At 39.7% G+C, this 20,645-nt stretch overlaps 1 protein-coding gene across 1 annotated transcript in view; it reads right to left on the bottom strand.

Moving 5' to 3' along the window:
* Positions 1–558: 558 nt before the first annotated feature.
* Positions 559–20,645, bottom strand: part of LOC126354773 (ubiquitin-conjugating enzyme E2 variant 2) — a 50,808-nt gene continuing 30,721 nt past the window's right edge. The window contains exons 3-4 of the mRNA XM_050004669.1: positions 2,293–2,418; positions 559–2,018 (exon numbers count right to left, since the gene is read on the bottom strand). Of these exons, the coding sequence (XP_049860626.1) occupies positions 1,878–2,018; positions 2,293–2,418 (267 nt within the window). The 3' untranslated portion in view covers positions 559–1,877. The remainder of the gene's footprint in view (positions 2,019–2,292; positions 2,419–20,645) is intronic.

Genomic DNA, 20,645 nt, shown 5'->3' with positions numbered 1-20,645 from the left:
TTGGTAGTTTCACGATGTCGTCTCGCGGATAAAATCTCATATGAAATAACATACCACTAGCATAAAATAACCAGATTAGTGGATTTCTAAGTTGAGAGAGACACTAATTCTATGAGGAGAAACTGCACTAGTACTACAATAGAACTATCATCTCTCCTCCTTCTGTTGTGTCCCTGTGTGCAATATCCAACACTTCCGGCCTGCAACAAGGTGGTATTGCATTTCCGTTGCATTCCCTTCTTCCTCTCCCTCCTAGCCATCAGTTCCACTTCCCTCCCAATCCCCCATCTCCTGTGTCCTCTCGTAAACTCCACCTCATCCCAGCTGAGCTGATGCCTCAGTAACATGTTGTCATCCAGGGCAATGTAGCTGTTTGTGTGTGTGCGTGTGTGTGTGTGTGTGTGTGTGTGTGTGTGTGTGTGTGTGTGTGTGTGTGTGAGATGAGTTTCACACCCTTCAAGTTATCCCTTCTTATTGTCTCTCTCCTCCTTCCATTCTGATATTTTCTTGCAAGTAATGAAACAAAGTCAGCAATCAAAAGACAAGAAAAGTTTGAAGTATTTGCACAACTAGCTTACTTTAATGCAACAACGAAAACAATTACATTACTGAACAAGCAAAGGTGACAGATCACATAGTGCAACTAGCTAGCTCTCCTTGAACCTTTAAACAAAATCTTCTGCCATGCTAATTTAAAGCAATAAAGAAATTGGAGAAGATTTACAATTTTAATAAAATGTCGCCTTCAGTTATCAGACACAGACTTATTCATTATGAAAATAAGTATTGCATTTGTATGGAAAACAACATTTTTATTTTCCTTCTTCCAATAGTGATGACACTGAGAACTTCATCAATTTTCATTCTACATACAAAAACCTTGCTGAAACAAAATAGTGGGGCCATGCAAGTGTTTATTACATTCTTTAAAAGAAATAGCACAATAACCACAGTCACAACCTATTACAATTAAGAAAGGCTGTATTTATATTCTGCAGTGAGGAAATGAGCCTTACATATATGTGATAGAGTTCACTGGCATGCAATCATTCCTGCAACTATTACATTTCACAATTAACATAACAATTTTTGCTTTGGAGTTAAAACAATTATAGCAGCCTGGTTTTTAACTACTATGCACATGAATCTCATTTTCCAAGAGAACAAAATGGTTAAGTGTAACAGTTTAACATTGAAGTTCAAGTCCACGTTCAACATATATTTATTTTTCAGTCATAGTTCAGCTGCAGAACAACTGGTGACAATTCCAACAAATAAATCCATTCTTACTTGGAATATGTGTACATATTTAAGACAGAGTATCAGAAATGTTATTCATATCTAATTATAATAAATCTAAGTACTATAAAAAAGGTGTCCTGATATTGCTGCATAATCAAATACAGAAAAGTAAACACGGCAAGCCAGTGTATCACATAATACTTCCAAAGCCTATAAAGTTAACAGACTGAGGGGCAGCACCTCATTTCAATCTTGGACAGTAGGCCAGACTTCACTTGCAACTGGAGACTGCGTGGGGATTTCTGAACTCTAAATGGGTTTAATCTCATTTACAGCAAAATTTAATGAGGTAAATAACACCAAGAAAAATATATGAAGGCCCAACACTTTCTTTTTTGTTATGTTTTTTTTGTTTTTTACACAGAATTACAAACTTGCTAAGAAATATCAGCATTTCACAGTGCTCGCTATTCACTTATGCAACATCTTTACAGCAGTTCACATTCAACATACTGAAATAATGTAATGCAGGTTTCTTCTGGACTGGTGTGAACATTTAATATTATTAACATCACCCTTTTCTCCTCTTCATCCACAAAATACTTGCAGTTTGCCTTCACAGCAATAGCTATTTGCTAATACGAACTGCCCTCTGGAGGCTGTGATAGCTTCATGTTCTCCTTTAGTGTCATAATCCTGCGTAGCTCTTGAAGGACAGTCTTGATTGTATAATCTCGCTGCCAGCGAGCAAGCACAGGAACTGCTCTACTGTCAACCTACAAAATTTGATGCTGCAGCTTGATAACTTGATTTGGTGACAATGACAATAATTCAAAATTTATGAGGTCACATTACAGACAGAACAGCAAGGAAATTGGTAACCAACAAAGCAAATTAAAAAGCAACATATTTACTCTGAACTCATTCCACAGAGGCCTCAAGTTAATTCACTTTGACATTTCTCATTCACCAGCACATCATTCTATAAAAACTGTCACATTAACAACTAAAAATTATAATTTCTTTTATAAAAAATAAAGTGTTTCTTACCACACCATTCGTACTATTGACACAGGTCATATTTATTCTTGAAATAAACCTGGCACTAGGGCATTCGTCAGGATACCTCGCTCCACATTCAATTTTCAGGCTGTACATCCTGTTCTCATAAGGAGTCTGCAATTAAAAATATTGTATACGATTTAAAAACATACACAGTATTTAACATTGATGATAATAGCTGCAACAAAATTATGAGTTACAGATAGAAGAGCATGGTCTGGCACATAGTTATTTTCTTGTATAGCCCGGCCCATTCTTAATTACATTTCTTGCTGTTCACTAATAAGTAAAGCAGATACAACTCTCCCATGTCATTCCTCACACAAGTAATAATAGCGCTGCCATGAAAAACAAGTAATAATAGCGCTGCCATGAAAAACAAACAGTTATTAAAAACCAGAACACAGGAGTGTTGCTGAAACATAAGAGAACATAGGAAAACTTCTCCCATTGTTTCTCGCAGTTTACAGCAACATTTTACTGTATAAATCTACAATTTGACCTTTTCCTTAAAAGAAAGGAATGAATTACCCTATCAAGGAAGGTAATAGCAGCTATATAACACAGTTTCCTTCCCGTCACACAAACCATGGACTTGCTGAGGTGGGATGGCCTGAATGCCTCAATGATACAGATAGTCGTACCATAGGGGCAACCACAATGGAGTGTCATCAGTGGAAAGGCCAGACAAGCATGTAGTTAATGAAGATGGGTAGCAGTGTTTTCAGTAGTTGCAGGGGCTACGGTCTGGAGAATCGACTGATCAAACCCTGTAACATCAGCCAACAAGGCCTTGCTGTGCTGGTACTGTCAACACCTGAAAACATGAGGAAACTACAGATATGATTTTTCCTGAGGACAGGCAGCTCTCGTGTATGGCTCAATGCTGATGATATCCCCTTGGGTAAAATATTCTGAGGATAGAATGAGCCCTCTTTCGGATATCTAGGTAGGGACTACTCAGCAAGATATTGGCAACAGGAAAACAACTAGTAATCTGTGGGTCAGAGTGTGGAATTAAGTAGGCAGGTTAAAAAATTTAAAAAACAAGATGGATATGTTAAACTTACACACAGTGGGAATTAGTGAACTGTGGTGCCAGGAAAAAGAAAGAGGACTTCTGGTCACCTGACTACAAAATCAAATAAATGTAATGTGGAAGTAGGTCTAATAACAAATAAGAAAATAAATATTCACAGGGAATTCGGAAAAAAGTAGAAAAATATGGACTGGAGGGAAAGAGACCTGGGACACTGGAAGGTTTCAAATTGACTGAATTGACTGTATTACAGTAAAGGAGAGATTTTGAAACCAGATTTTAAATTTTAAGACATTTCCACAGGCACATATTGATGCTGACTATAATTTATCACAACTACCAGTTCAACTATTTTAGGTTTTTTTCCCCCTTTCTTTTCTGTTTGACTATTATGGTACCCATTGCTACCTCTTCTCCTGACTGGCTTAAAACTTCTTATCTGGAGAGGAAATCTTTTCTCATTCAATCCTTTCGAGATGGTTGTTCCAGTTTCTCCTATTTTATTTAGGATATGAAATAAAGTAATATTTGTTTTGTAAATAAAACTGCATTTTCCTGGTGCCAAATATTTCTATGCTTGCTGTGGAGGATGGCCACACAAACAAAATTGAAATACAGTAAGTTATTCCTTAATATTCCAATACTGAAATCTGTCGTTCTTGTGCATCCCTTTACTGCTCTTAGATAGCTCATCCCTGTTGCTATTATGACCATTTTTGGCAGTTATTTTTAACCCACCATTTACATCTATAAACAACATTAATATCCATAAGCAAGCATTGGAACTTCCATTGGCTTGTAAAATTTCCATCTTGTTCCTTTCCCTTTTTTCACCTATTTATTGTTCCACATCTATTACCAAAGAATCTTAATTTCTGGTCTTCATCATACTCATATATAACATCACAAAACAAGTAGTTAAAAAAGGTTGGTTTACTCTATTATTCTACTGTTAATTACAAGTTTTGGCCTTACAGGATGTTCTACTTTAAAACACATTGATTTTGTCTTCATTTCTGAAAGCATCAAACTTCGCTTTAAACCTTCTATACGACATGTATTCCCCCTTGTAGGTCACCTACAAACAATAATTTCTTAATTAACCTGCTAAAAATCTCTTTTCCATTTCTAGATGCCATCATCTGATTAAATGTTAAAAAGTGTGGGTGAAATGCTCTATCCCTGTCTATCTCCTTTGTTTGTGGTTATAGCCCATGTTAGAGTACCATTTACATCTAAAATTACAGCCCTGTTTTTGTGTTGTGGGTCTCCCCTTTTCCTCATAAAACTCCTGTTTTCTTCTATCAACATCATCGAAGGCCTGAATAAAATCAATGACTCGTAAATGGTTTTCCCTACTACTGTATACTTCGTTTTTTTTATTATTTGTTCATTATAAATTCTGCATCTGTTGTCAACTTACCCCTCTGAAATCTCATTTGTTCTTCACTTAATAGACTCTCAGCTATAACCATTAATCTCGTGTATACTATTCTTTCATCAGCCTTGTGTGTGGTGTCCAGTGAGCTGATTCCTTCACAGTCCTCGCAATTGTCATGTCCCCTTTTTTTAATCAGTGATATCACCTTTGCTTGTGACCATGCTTGCAGAAAAGTTCCATTTCTCCAAAACATATTAAATAAATGTTGTAGCCTTTTCTAGTAGGGTGCCTCTATATTTCAGCAGTTCAGGAATTATCCTATCTGAAAGAACCAGAGATTACTGAGGTTTAAGAGGAAGTGTTAGTCAATGTTAGACAGAAAAAGGACAAGGGAATACAGCAGAAGTTGAATTAACCATTTAAGATTGAGAGATGAAAGAGTGAAGGCGGCATAGGATAAAATAGGTAGAAAAAAAGGCCTAACAGAAATCCTTGGATAACACAGGAGAGGTTGAATTTAATTGACAAAAGGACAAAATATAAAAATGCAGCAAATGAATCAGGTGAAATAGAATACAGGTTTATAAAAAAATGACACAGGCAAAATGTACAATTTGGCTAAGAAAGAAAAGCCGTAGGGCAAATGCAAGATGGTGAAGCATGTTTAACTAGGGGGGAAGATACATACTGCATACATGAAAATTAAAGAGGCCTTTGGAGAAAAGAGAAGCAACTGTATGAATATCAGGAGCTCAGATGGAAAACCAGTACTGAGCAGAGGAGGAAAAGCTGAAAGGTGGAAGGAATACACAGAAGGGCTCCACAAGAGAAAGGAACCTGAAGACAATGTTGCTGAAACAGAAGAGGAGTTGGATGAAGAAGATACTGTGAGAAGAATTAGATTGAGCACCAGAGATCTACGTCCAAAAAAAGGCCCCTAGAGAAGACTATGTTCCCTCCGCATTATTGATATCTTTGGGAGTGCCTATAATGACAAAACTATTCGCCTGGTGTGCAAAATATGAGACAACTGAAGTATCCTCAGACTTAAAGAAAAATGTAATAATTTCAATTCCAAAGAAGGCTAGTGCTGACAGGTGTGAATATTAACAGACATAAGGACTGTAAATTGGCACAGGTCACACCAACATTCTAAAAAGAAAATATGAGTAATCCAATGAATTACAGATCCTTAGCACTGACATCCATTAGCAGTAGGATTTTGGAACATACACTGAGTTCGAACATTATGAATACCTTGAATGGATGTGTCTATTGTCACACTGTCGGCATGGATTCAGAAAATGCTGTTATTGTGAAACACAACTAGCTCTTTATTCACATTAAGTAATGAGTGCTATCGACATGGAAACTCAAATTGATTCCATATTTCTAGATTTCCAAAAAGCTTTTGACATCATTCCTCTATCTAATTGCATGTCTATTGAGTTTTATTTCAGTTGTGTTATTGGGTTTGTGATTTCCTATCAGGAAGGTCACAGTACATAGCAATCGACTAAAATTCATTGAGTAAACCAGAAGTGATATCTGATATTCCCTAATGGAAGCATTATAGGTCCTCAAGTGTTCTGATATAAACAATTTAGGAGACAATCTGAGCAGCCCTCTTAGATTTTTTGCAGCTGATGCTGTCAGTTCACTGTGTAGTAAAGTCACTACAAGTCCAAAACTAATTTCAAAATGATGTAGGCGTGATGTGAACAGTGGCAATTATCTCTGAATAAGGAAAAGTGTGAGATCACTCATATCAGTACTAAAACAAATCCCTTAAATTTCAGTTAAATGATAAACCACTCAAATATAAGGGCTGTAAATTCAATTAAAAACCTAGAAATTACAATTGTGAACAACTCAAATTGGAATGATCACATTGATAATGTTGTGCCGAAGGCCAACCACAAAATGTATTTTATTGGCAGAACACTTAGAAGATGCAACAGGACTACAGAGACTGCCTACATCTATCTATCTACATCTATCTACATGACTACTCTGCAATTCACATTTAAGTGCTTGGCAGAGGGTTCATCGAACCACAATCATACTATCTCTCTACTATTCCACTCCCGAACAGCGAGCGGGAAAAACGAACACCTAAACCTTTCTGTTCGAGCTCTGATTTCTCTTCTTTTATTTTGATGATCATTCCTACCTGTGTAGGTTGGGCTCAACAAAATATTTTTGTATTTGGAAGAGAAAGTTGGTGACTGAAATTTCGTAAAAAGGTCTCGCCGCGACGAAAAACGTCTATGCTGTAATGACTTCCATCCCAACTCGTGTATCATATCTGCCACACTCTCTCCCCTATAACGTGATAACACAAAACGAGCTGCCCTTTTTTGCACCCCTTCGATGTCCTCACCTGGTAAGGATCCCACACCGCGCACCAATATTCTAACAGAGGACGAACGAGTGTAGTGTAAGCTGTCTCTTTAGTGGACTTGTTGCATCTTCTAAGTGTCCTGCCAATGAAACGCAACCTTTGGCTCGCCTTCCCGACAATATTATCTATGTGGTCCTTCCAACTGAAGTTGTTCGTAATTTTAACACCCAGGTACTTAGTTGAATTGACAGCCTTGAGAATGGTACTATTTATCGAGTAATCGAATTCCAACGGATTTCTTTGGAACTCATGTGGATCATCTCACACTTTTCGTTATTTAGCGTCAACTGCCACCTGACACGCCATACAGCAATCTTTTCTAAATCGCTTTGCAACTGATACTGGTCTTCGGATGACCTTACTAGACGGTAAATTACAGCATCATCTGCGACAATCTAAGAGAACTGCTCAGATTGTCACCCAGGTCATTTATATAGATCAGGAACAGCAGAGGTCCCAGGACGCTTCCCTGGGGAACACCACACTTATCTTTCCTCTGCTAGGGTACTGCTGTGCTGTACAGGATCCCTACCTGAAAGGTTTGGCGGAGGACATTGAAAAAGTTCAGCTCATTTTGTATTATCACGAAATAGGGGAGAGACTATCACAGATATGATAAGTGAACTGGAGTGGCAATAGTTAAAACAAATGCTTGTGTTGTGGGGAGGGGTTTTCATGAAATTTCAACCATCAACTTTCTCCTCTGACATACATAGAGAGAAATTAGCATAATAATAAAATAAGGGAAATCAAAGCCCATATGGAACGATTTAAGTGTTCATTTTCCCCACATGCTGTTAGAATGGAACAGTGGAGAAATAGTCTGAAGGTGATTCAAAGAACCCTGTGTCAGGAACTTAAGGATAAATTGCAGAGTAGCCATATAGCGGTAGAGTATCAGTTTAATTAGTCACAGTTGCTGAATACTTACACTAGTTGTTTACAGATGAATGGAAAAGCAAGTAGAAGCTGACATCGCTGAAGATCAGTTTAGCTTCCGGAAAAATGTAGGAACATGCAAGGCAATACTGATCATACAACTTATCTTACAACTCAGGTTAAGGAAAGGCAAACCTATGTTTGTACCTATGTGTGTACCAGTAACTCATCTCTAGTTAGATTTCTTGTGACATGGCCTGGATGCCCGTGGCCACAACTTCCAGCATCTCTTATAAAGCAGGTAACTACATGTCTTTACCATTACTACTATCAATTATTTTTTAATTAGTTCACCGCTCCTTGATACTCAGGCATGAGATGTACTGGTTTTATGTGGTACACCCTGTCAGAGGAAGCTTTTGTCAATGTTGAATAGATTACATTCCTTCAAACTCTGAAGATAGGGGAGACAAAATACAGGAGCAGAAAAAATTTGTACAGTTTGTACAGAAACCAGACTGCAGTCATAAGTATTGAAGGATACAAAGGGGAAGCAGTGGTTGAGATGGGAGTTGGACAGAGTTGTAGTCTATCCCCAATGTCACTCAACTGGTACACCAGAGTAAAATTGGGACAAAGAAGTAAAAAAGTTCAGGGAGAGTAAATAAAATCTTTGTGGCTTGGCAATGACAAAGTAATTCTGTACGTCAGCAAAGGACTTGGAAGAGCAGTTGAAATGGAACAGATGGCATCTTGAGACGAGAGAAGATCAGCAACAACAGAAGTAAAACATGGGTAATGGCATGTAGTCAAATCAAATCAGGTGATAGATACAGAATTACATTAGCAAACGAGATACTAATAGTAGTACACAAGTTTTGCTATTTAGGGAGCAAAACAACTAATGATTGTTATCACCAATCTCACACATTATTCAGCCTCACATTAAAGTGAAACGTACATGTTAAACAGTTCAGACAAGAAACGAATAGAAGCTTTTGAGTTGTTGTGCTACAGAAAATGCTGATAATTACATGATCAAGTCTAATTATAGTACAAAAGTTCTGGCAAGTACAATGCCAGGATTCCGGTTCAGCAAAGCTGCAGCTGCAAGTTGTGCCATTGGATGATCAACTTAATTCTTGGCCACAGTTCAGCAGTGACTGTTCATTGTCGTGGACAACTGGTTGGTTGTCATACTGACATAAAAAGCAGTGCAGTGATTGCAGCAGATGTGGTATTTAACATGCTGCATTCACAGGTAGCCCTGCCTCTGACAGGGTAGGGTACGACCGCGATGACTGGAGTAGGAAGCGCTGGGTGGGTGAACTGAGCATGTCTTGCACCGAGGAGTTCTACAAGGATATGATCCATGTGGCAAGGGGTTGGGAGTGGCATAGAGATGTGAACAGGATGTTGTGTAGGTTGGGTGGTAAAGGAACATGCTTTAGGAGGAGGGGGAAGGATTTTACATAGGATGTCCCTCATTTCAGGGCATGAGGACAGATAATCAAAGCCCTTGCGAAGGATATGGTTCAGTTTTTCCGGTCCACGGTGATACCTGGCACCGAGAGGGGTGCTCTGTTGTGGCTGATTCTTGAAGGTGGTGAAAGGATTAGGGGAGTGTGAGGTTCACGTAAGGGTAATCTGTTTGCTGGCTAGGTTTGTGGGGTAGCACCAGTCTGTGAAGGCCCTCATGAGACCTTCTGCATATTTGGCAAGGGAGTTCACGTCACTGCAGGTACACCATCCACGGATATCCAAGCTGCGTATGAGCAATTTTTTGTGTGGAGGGGATGACAGCCACTTAAATGCAGGTGCTGTTTGTGGTTGGTGGTTTTAGTATTGTCAGAGATGTGGATGGTGCCATCAGAGAGTAGGAGGTCAACATCCAGGAAAGTGGCATCTGGAGTTGAAAAGGACCACATGAAAATGTTGGGGGAAGAGGGTGATGAGGATGTGAAGGAATGAGGACAGGTGTCTTGGCCCTGGGTCCAGATCATGAAGCTACCATCAATAAATCTTGGAGGCTAGGAAGATTAGGTCTGATACACAGACATCTACAAGTGAAGGCACTCCATCCTTAGGGCAGAACTCCTGTCCTCAGAACCAGCAGTGCATGGTTTTTATTTATTACATAAGTGTACTGTCTACAAGAACGTGAAGAACTCATTTCTGATAAGAGTACAGTGGGTGGAAAAATTAGTTCATTACAGCATAAACATATTTAGTCAATTATGACACTCTCCCTCAGCAATTACATTACATTTTAACTCTGCAAGCCACTGCCCATGTGTGGCAGTGAATAAATATTGCTCAGATAGTCCTCGTTTCTCTTAGTTTTCTTTAATGAGTAATGTAAGAAACAATTATTTACCTGTACACTTCAGTCTAGACTCAAATTTATTTTATTCACATTGACATTGTGTAAGAGAAGAACTGCTCGTTGACAACTAAGAATTTTCAGAAAAGACCATTTAAGAGTCACCAGTACCTTTTATTTAAATATTTTCCTACCACTGAGAATTTCTTTTCTAACTCTTTTGTTACTCTTGTTTGCTAAGAAATTCATTCAGGAAAGCGACATTCACCTACACTCATGATCATAAATTAAGGATAATTGCAGAATGGGGTGCCACACAATGTGGCACTACACAAAACTCATGCTAATAGCATAGGCATGTAGGAACACACACAACACAGATCTATAAATCCATGGTAATGGTGATAAGTTGAGAAAACTGTCCCAAAACACAGGTGCTACAAAACGCCCGTTTCCTGCGCATGTACCCCGACATCAATATGGGATATGATCACCATGCACATGTACACAGGCTGCACAACGGGTTGGCATACTCTGGATCAAGTGGTCGAGCAGCTGGTAGGGTACAGCCTCGCATTCTTGCACCAGTGCCTGTTGGAGCTCCTGAAATGTCCTAGGGGTTTGAAGACATGCAGCAATATGTCGACCGAGAGCATCCCAGATGTGCTCAATGGGGTTTAGGTCTTGAGAACAGGCAAGCCACTCCATTCACCTGATATCTTCTGTTTCATGGTACTCCTCCACGATGGCAGCTTGGTGAGGCCGTGCGTCATCATCCATCAAGAGGAAGGTGGGACCCACTGCCCCCACGAAAAGGCGGACATACTGGTGCAAAATGACATCCCGATACACCTGACCTGTTCCTCTGTCAAAAGACATGCAGGGATGTAAATGCACCAATCATAATCCCACCCCACACCATCAAACCATGACCTCCATAAAGGTCACTTTCAAGGACATTAAGAGGTTGGTATGATCATGTACTGTGTTCTTGACACCAGGCTTTATGGGGTCTCCTGTGACCAGGGGTCAGTGAAAAGCACCTTGCAGGTCTCTGGGTGAATAAACCATGTCTGTTCACTCGTCTGTAGACCATGTGTCTGGAGACAATTGTTCCAGTGGCTGCGGTAAAGTCCCTAGCAAGGCTACCTGCAGTACTCCGTGACGTCTGTGGACACTGATGGTGAGATATCAGTCTTCTTGTGGTGTTGTACACTGTGGACGTCCCATGCTGTAGTGCCTGGACACGTTTCCTGTCAGCTGGAATCGTTGCCATAATCTCGAGATCACACTCTGTGGCACACGGAAAGCCCGTGCTATGACCTGTTATGTTTGACGAGCCTCCAGTCGCCCTAGTATTCTACCCCTTATAACGTCATCAATATGTGTTCTTAGAACCATTTTCAACATACAGTCACTACTAGCATGTCTGAAAACTTATGCGCACTAACTTGCTGCACCGTACGTATGTGGACTATTGCCAGCGCCACTGTGCGCCGACCGCAGGTCAGATGCACCACATTGGTCATACCCCAAGGTGATTTAAACCCGCACCCACCCACAAGATTGTTGTTTCACCATGTATCTGCATTATCCTTAATTTATGAGCATGAGTGTATGTAATCAAAGTTTCCTTCACTTTCCCAGTGCTGAATATATAATGTATCATGAATGTCTTTAATATGTGGAACAATTAATAAGAACTGTTTGTAGATGTAGTAATGCACTCACACAAAAATGAGGTAAAAACAATGTTTATTCATGAAAAATAAGCATTAAATGAAAGTAATGAGATGATTTTTCACTTGTAGTTTCACAATGTGCTTACAAAGGTTACCACTTTTTCCAGATATTACAATACCTCTCAATCAAACAATGGGAAGTCCACAATGGAATAATAACAATTTCTCTAAATTGCTTAAGGCAAATGCCGGAATATTAGCTTCGAAAAAAAGGCCCTATTAGTCTAGCCAGCATCATGTAAGAGCATACATCATGTAAGAAGATAGGTGTGTGTGTGTGTGTGTGTGTGTGTGTGTGTGTGTGTGTGTGTGTGCACGTGCGAGTTGTTGCAGGTGTGTGTGTGTGTGTGTGTGTGTGTGTGTGTGTGTGTGTGTGTGTGCGCACGTGCGAGTTGTTGCACAGTTGCACACAGGCTTTACTCTTCCTAATCAAGAGTGTTTTCTCTCTTTTGTGTGTGCCTAACAACAACTCAGTGTTTCTGGTTTTGTGTGTGTGGTCTCCTTCAATCCTGACGTGTTTACATTCTACAAGAACTTGCCTAAACATTAAAAACTGACTTTTGATACAGAAAATGTCTGACGGAAGTGCCTCAATCATTGTCCATAATTGTGGCACTAAGACAATGTAGTAGATTTGAAGTTTGGCTGAACACAGTAGTGAGGGAGGTAACCTTCTTGAGTCAGTTGTGTTTATAAAAAAAAGTTAAGTGTATTACTGCTATGTCACTATGTTTATTTAATATAAATTATAACAAGATTGCATAACAGTTTTTGATGTAACAGTAGCTACTCAGAAAACATCCTTTATAACTTTACAAGATAGTGCAAGCAAGTACAAGAAGCATCATCAGCACGAACTAGAACATGGAGCAGGCAGGAGGTGGTCTAAATGTTTGCTTATGGGATTACCCAAAAGGAGAGCTAACTTCACTTTCTACCAGTCAATGAAACAGTATTTCCCTGTAAATCCATATGACACCAAGGTCAATGCTCACAGGCGAAGTGCCTAAACCTAAAGAATAATATTACGGACTAGGTGTGAGGGATTGTAATAATGAACATCTGAAAGTGCATATTGCAGAATAATTCAAAAATTTTGAAAATTATGTTCTACAAGCAATATACTGTGAAGCTGATGCAAGAAAGAGGTCGAATAATGGCAATATGATGGTTGTGACAATGGTAGTCACACATCCATATGGCGAGAGGCAGCATGTGGACAGCATGCAGAGACCAACTAAACAGCAACGATTGCATGGTAGCATGTGTTTGGACATCCAAAGTTCAAGATGCTCCTGAGGTGTTGCATATTCTCTGTCAATTGCATCCAGTGGTATACAACTTCTCCTTCCAGCCTGCTTGCCCCTATCTCTGCCACAACTATTAAAGCAGCTTAACCTGTCACATGGAAACCCAAAAATATATGAGCACTAATACACATTGGTTAAAGCAGCCCCACATGGATTTCCACAAGCTGGCAAGTTAATAGGACCCGTTCATTCTGCTGCAACTGACAACAGATTGTGCTATTAATCCAACGTAGCAACATTCACTGCAGCTCAGTTATCGTAATGGTGGGAGCAGATAAAAGAACAAACCAAACCGAAAGGAGAGTATGGAGAAATTACGACTTGTGGGAATATATGCTAGTCATGAAATAGTGTTCAAGTCCAGCATGGGAAAAGTTTTCATGTGTTTATGAGGGAACTTCAAATAAATCAGAAGGTGTCTCACAAGGACTTAGTGGCTGCAAAATGTGCGGAAATATGTGCTACGGACTTGGAGCCATTTAGCAGTATATAGGGAGAAGGCTTCCTGAACATAGGGCAAACACTGATTGGGAAAAAAAGGGGGGGGGGCCTTCATGGATGTTAAAACAACATATGCAACATATGCCTTCTCCAGTGACAGCAGTTACGCAAATCTAAACATAAGCTGATAAAGCGCACTGCAAACTGCTCTCCAACATAGTGTACACAATTTACTCTGGTATCTGTCCAAGTACAGTTGATTTTTGGACAGAAAATCATAAGAACATGCATTATATGACTGTCACAATGCACTACAGAAATTCAGACTTGATGTTTGATTAAATATGTATTAATGTGCTCAGCATCTCCTGCCTGCACAAAACTGCAAGATTGTTCACAAACTGCAGATGTTACTCATTGAAGACATTGCCAAAATTACATTTATTACAAAGCAGGACAGTAATACTGCTAATAGGGTTGCCACAAGTTTACCCAAGTGGAATTCCCTGATATTTCCCTGATTTCCAGACAAGTTTTAGTCTTTTTCCCTAAAAAATTTTGAGATATCACCAGTAAGTTAAGACATAAGTTGACAATCTGTCTTTGCAGCTACAGTACAAGAAACAATAATACAGATAAGGAAATATCTATAAAAAAAACTGGCAAGCAGATGGTTTCCTGATATGAGCACAAATCTTACGTAGTAACATCAACACCTTTTGTAATGAACCGTTTTTAGATGGAGAAAGCAAGCCAAATGGTATGTGTGTTTCATTAAGACCACTGACGTTATTTTATTTCAATAAAACAAAACACACTTATGACAAACTATGCATTTCCATGGAGTCGCAAGACAGATTTAAAATACTTTCACGGATTTCAGAAATAATCTCAGAAAAAAGTAGGCTTTTTTAAAGAATTGTATAAGGTGGGGAAGAATTGTGTAAACCAACACTGTAAGTTACAGAATGGGAATTATCACTTTGCAGCAGCGTGTGCGCTGAAATGAAACTTCCTGGCAGATTAAAACTGTGTGCCGGCCCGAGACTCGAACTTGGGACCATTGTCTTTCACGGGCAAGTGCTCTACCAACTGAGCTACCCAAGAACGACTCACGACCCGTCCTCACAGCTTTACTTCTGCCAGTACCTCGTCTCCTACCTTGGGTAGCTCAGTTGATAGAGCACGTGCCTGCGAAAGGCAAAGGTCCCGAGTTCGAGTCTCGGTCTGGCACACAGTTTTAATCTGCCAGGGAAGAGTCAACACTGTAGGTGACCGCCAATGAAATGTTGGTTTTACTATGTCCATTATTGTCAGGTATTACCCACTGTGTGATATCTATTATCTTACAGGAATTGTGTGATTTTTCTTTCACGAAATATATGAGTACATAGCATACGAACTGCCAGTGTCTGCCACAAGTTTATTTTTCTTACTTTCATATTTTCAAATATATAAACAACTTTTGAAGTGCCAAAAATGTACTATAAGAAATAAAATGTCTATAAAACACCATACTGTACAATGTACTTGTGGTGAGACAGTCACGATTCCTGCAATCCATTACCCTTGGCCTCTGGCCTGCCGAGGAGCACCAGTCCTGGGTCTATGGATAAACCATGAAAATCCGCAGCATTATGCCACAGACGAACAGAGCTGGCCTGCAGGCAGATCGGCGAGACTAGATCCAACAGGAAGGGCCTGCACATTAGTGCAAAACAAATTGCTTCAGATCGGCAGGCCCAATCCATTACAAATACTCACAGAAACGGCCTGCGGTTTTGGCCAGTCACGGAAATCCAATTAGTGGCCAGCTATTCACGAGCCACAGACAGCATGTTGATGAAATGAAACCATGGTGACCAATCCATGCAACTGATAAGTTGTAAAAATACTCTGAGAATCAATAATACTGGGGATAGATAGCAACTCACCATAAAGATGATTGCTGAGCTGCAGAGAGCCACACAGAAAAGACGAACACACACTGACAACTAAATTTTCAGCCACAGCTTGTCAGAAAACATGAGACATACACATTCACACAATCACTCAGCCACAACTCATGCACACATGACCACTGTCTCCGGCCACTGCATCTACAGCCTTTAAGAATCAGATCCAAACAAACCACTCCTTATGCCTCCTTGCCTTTCGTAGGCAGCTGCTAGACTAGCAGCAAGAAGTGGTGGCACCACTAACTGCAAGCTGAGGGGAGTGGTAGAAAGGGGACAAGTAGTAGTCATGAGGGGGTAGGGGTGCAGTGAATGTACTCAGAAGCACCCAGTCAGTGATGATGCTTGACACCTCAGTAAACAAGCCATTTCATCTACTGACACAAAAACAAGAATCTCCAGTGTTTTTTCAAGTTTCCTTGGTGTGTTTGAAATTCCCCAATTTCCAGAACCTGTGGCAACCCTGATTAAGGCTCTTAACACATATAAATGTCTTTCATGCATTGGTCATCATGTAAACATGGCCTTGAAATTTGTTCCGAGCAAACAGTGTTTGAAAGAAAATGTCCCAGTCAATTTAGCTATTCTTAATTCAGTTAGGGTTGTGATTCCCTGCTTCAAAGGAAGAGGTCTCTGTGCGAGATGGAATTCATCCTTAATGATATCTTATGACCATCATATAACTGGCCAACTTATAACTTCTCTTAAGCCATTTAAGGAGTGATTTCCCTAAATCGTTTCAGGCAAATGCCGGGATGGTTCCCTTGAAAGGGCACGGCTGATTTCTTTCCCAATCCTTCCCTACCCCGAGCTTGCGCTCCATCTCTAATGACCTCGTTGTCGACGGGACGTAACACTAACCACCACCACCATTTAAGGAATCCATAATTGACCTAGATGGTGATGAGGAGCCTTATTTGCCTTAAAAGTACATGGGACTCTGAAGGATAATGAAGAAAGTTATGAAATTATATTTCATCTGAATCTCAAACCATCTCTTGAGAAATTCGAATGTTGATATAAATGTATTTTCGGTTTATGAAGCTTTTGAAACAAGCTGAATATGGATGTCAGTATGGTGCATAAAATTGCAAAATATATTATGCCTAAATACCACACTTTAAGAAAGCTAACAGAATACGAAAAAAAAGTATGTTTACCAAGTGGCTTGACAGAATGTGCTGAATTTAAGTTTCTAACACTACGTAGACATGCTTTTAATTATGTGCAGGGTAACTACTAATGGTAGGACCCTACCATTACTCTGAAAATATTAATTTGCGCTTTTATATTTTCTGTGCAAGCATCCAATCACAGAAGCCAAGAAGCAAATGCAGAACGTTGTTGGTTGTTGTTGTTGTTGTTGTTGTTGTTGTAATAGTAGTTGGTGCTGCTGTGGTCTTCAGTCCAAAAGCTGGTTTGCTGCAGATCTCCATGTTATTCTATACTGTGTGAGCCTCTTCATCTGTGAATAATTACGGCAACCTACATCCTTCTGAATCTGCTTACTGTATTCATCTATTGGTCTCCCCCTGCAATTTTTATCCCACCACCCTACCCTCCAATACTATATTGGTGATCCTTTGATCTCTCAGAATGTATCCTAACAACAGATCCCTTCCTTTGGTCAAGCTGCGCCACAAATTTCTTGCCTCCCCAATTCTATTCGGTACTAGCTCGTTAGTTATGTGATTGACCCAACTAATCTTCTACATTCTTCTGTAGCATCACATTTCAAAAGCTTCTATTCTCTTTTTGTCTAAACTGGTTACTGTCCCTGTTTCTCTTCCATACAAGGCTACATTCCACACAAATCCTTTCAGCGAAGACTTCCTGACACTTAAATCTATACTTCATGGTAACAAATTTCTCTTCTTCAGAAACATTTCTAGTCTACATTTTATATCCGGAAAAAAGTGCGGCTTAGATTCGAGTAAATATGGTAGACAATACTGGTACAACCCATTTAAGAGTATTGCTGGAGTATCTGGGACCCCCACCAGGTCAGATTAAAAGAAGACATTGAAACAATTAAATTCATTTCAGGGCTGTATTGCTAGATTTGTTATCAGCAGGTTTGATCAACACATTAGCATTATGGAGATGCTTTGAGAATTCAAATGGGGGATCGCTGATGGAAAGTCAACACTCTTTTTCATGAAACACTATTGAACAAATTTTCAGAACAAGCATTTGATGCGGCCAATGCACATTTTCCATAAAGATCACAAAGAGAAGATATGAGATACTAGGACTCATACAGAGGCACATAGAAAGTTGTTTTTCCCTTGCATCATTTGCATGTGGAACAGGAAAGGAAATGATTAGTACTGGTACAAGGTACCCTCCGCCACACACCATATGGTGGCTTGCGGAGTATGTATGTAGATGCAGTTGTCTTATTCTGGAGGGTGTCTCTCCAGAAAAAATAATGGGCCTAGGGTGCTTGCTCAGAGTGATTCACATGATATTCTAGGAGGGCTGGAGGGAAATGAAAAAGTTTCTAACTGCATTACACAGGTTTCATTGTAGTGTTTCACTGAATTTTTCCCTTTGAGGGAAATGACTCAGTTATTTACACTCCTTCCGTCTTATGTGAACTTTGGTCTAAGTACCTTTCTAAATTTGCTCAATCCTCCCCACCACTACCACCACCTACACTTAAAAATAAACTGATTTTGAGCTCCGCTGGTGGACATGCTATCAAATCTGTTTCAATATCTGCTCCAAAACTTAACGCTTTTTCAAAAATCACATAAAAACCTAAAGCTGCGAGAAGAAGGTATATGATGATACGACATGTGTTAGGACATTGGTACAAGAGGGAGCATCACTTGCATCAGTTTCGTGGTCTTCATCATGATGTCTCCTTATGACCATTAGCATCAGGTAAACCTTCGAGAATAGCTGCAACAATTTTGTTATTTGTCAGTATAGCCAATGCATGAAAAGTCGTACTTTCCTGTGAAACAATACTGACAACAATGAGAATTGTGCTGGCACTAAAAGGAACCTGACCTGAACACTAGCAAAATGCAACAAAAAACATCAAAGAAACGATGAACTATGCTTCTTTAGCAGTACATGAAAATGTACACATGGCCAGATAATAATTTGAAGTACTATGTTGTATTGTCATGTAGAATGGAGATGCAACCTACAATGGGCAGGGAAGGGAAAAGGATAGCAATGTACAGGTGATGGTAGGGGAGTGTGTGTGACAGTGTGCAGGGACTAGATTGCCAACAGGGGCAGGTTTAGGAGACTTTGGAACAGGGAGGTAGGGAAGGGGGGGGGGGGGGTGGGGGCGGAAGGAAACAGGGAGCTAAAAGGGAGAAAGGTGCACACAAAGAGTGTGGGAGATGAGAATATGGAAATGTTCCAACCTTGAGTTTCCATGGTTTGATTTAGGGTCATACCATGTCAGTTCAACCAGGGGCTCCAGCTCATAGCCTCAGATTTGACTGAATTCAGCACACTAATGTGTGGAACACTCGTGTATTAGTTTCCCCTGCCATTTAGTTCCAGAATTATGACTTGTGAAAGAAGGTGGCATGACCCGGAAATTGCAACCTGCATCTGGCAATCTATCTTCAGACCCAACTTCAGGTCTTAATAACTTTGGAACTATTCCACACAGTCCAGTGAAATTTTTACAACCCAGTAACATCCATTTAGAGAACACACTCCATGAATCAAACCACCAACAACATATTTCTGAAGGAAAATAAAAAATTCCAAAATGTGATTAAAAATGTAATACATTAAAGGTACATATTGTAGATGCCCTCTATGTCAAATATAATTCACTCAAAAAGGGTATAATCTTTGTTTTTGTTTCTTTTTTGTTTGTGTTAAGCTTAATGTGGCCTAAACACACACAGAACTCATCATGCCCATATCAGTCACACAAACATAGTTACGTGCACATGAAAATACAAACATTTGAAAAATTACCTGGAAAGCATTGATTTTCGAAGTGTGGTAGCACAAAAGGGACAAGTGATATCCAAGCCAAATTTCACACACTGCATAAGTAGACCATAATGATATATATCTCAAAATTTCAGCGTGTTATTGCAAGACATTTGTGTACAATGGAAGTTAACAGATGTATTTGGTGATGTGGCCATTGTTCCAAAACACAATTTTGTAAAAACATATTGTAAACTGTTCTGCCTCTTCTTATCCTCTCCCACAACCGTTTAATCACTAAGCAACAACATTTAGACAGATTAACACAACCTATCATTAATGTTTACTGCACCTTAACTGCTAAAAACCAGTCGATTGTGCTTCGAACAGAAGTTCTCCCACACTTTAGCTACTGTACTCTGTACATTGACTGGCAAATTGTACTGTCTTCCTGACACTGTGGTAGGAACTGGAACTGTCATAAGAATATGTTCAAAAGGAATTCAACACCTGTCTGCCAAACATGTCCAATGAAATGATCTTGCTGGTTCTGCTGGTGCCATGAAGTTCACAAGTACATCACCGTCTGCTTCACAGCGCTCTGCAACACATCCTAAGTACCATTTGTCATCATAAACAGCAGTAACACAGCAACCTGGTTGTATGTTGCTGCTTTTGCTTCTGAATCCTGAGTGAGACACTGTGAAGACACATGTTGTGCTTGAACCTATAGTTATGATGATGGCTCCTTGTGCCTGCAACAGTTTTAACGTGTTCTAGTCTGCTTTCTAGCAACTCTTTGACTGATTTCACCTCATCTTTCGAAACATAGAATGACTGTGTGCCAGCGATATTTTACTGTACCCAGGTAAATAATTGAAGAGGTGTTAGAATGTGACCTTCTGTAGGGTGCTGCAGACTAGCTCATGATGCCATGCGCTTAATGGTAGCA

This window comes from Schistocerca gregaria, chromosome 3 (assembly GCF_023897955.1).
Source record: "Schistocerca gregaria isolate iqSchGreg1 chromosome 3, iqSchGreg1.2, whole genome shotgun sequence".
NCBI classification, from domain to species: domain Eukaryota; kingdom Metazoa; phylum Arthropoda; class Insecta; order Orthoptera; family Acrididae; genus Schistocerca; species Schistocerca gregaria.
This window is presented reverse-complemented; position numbering and strand designations above follow the sequence as displayed.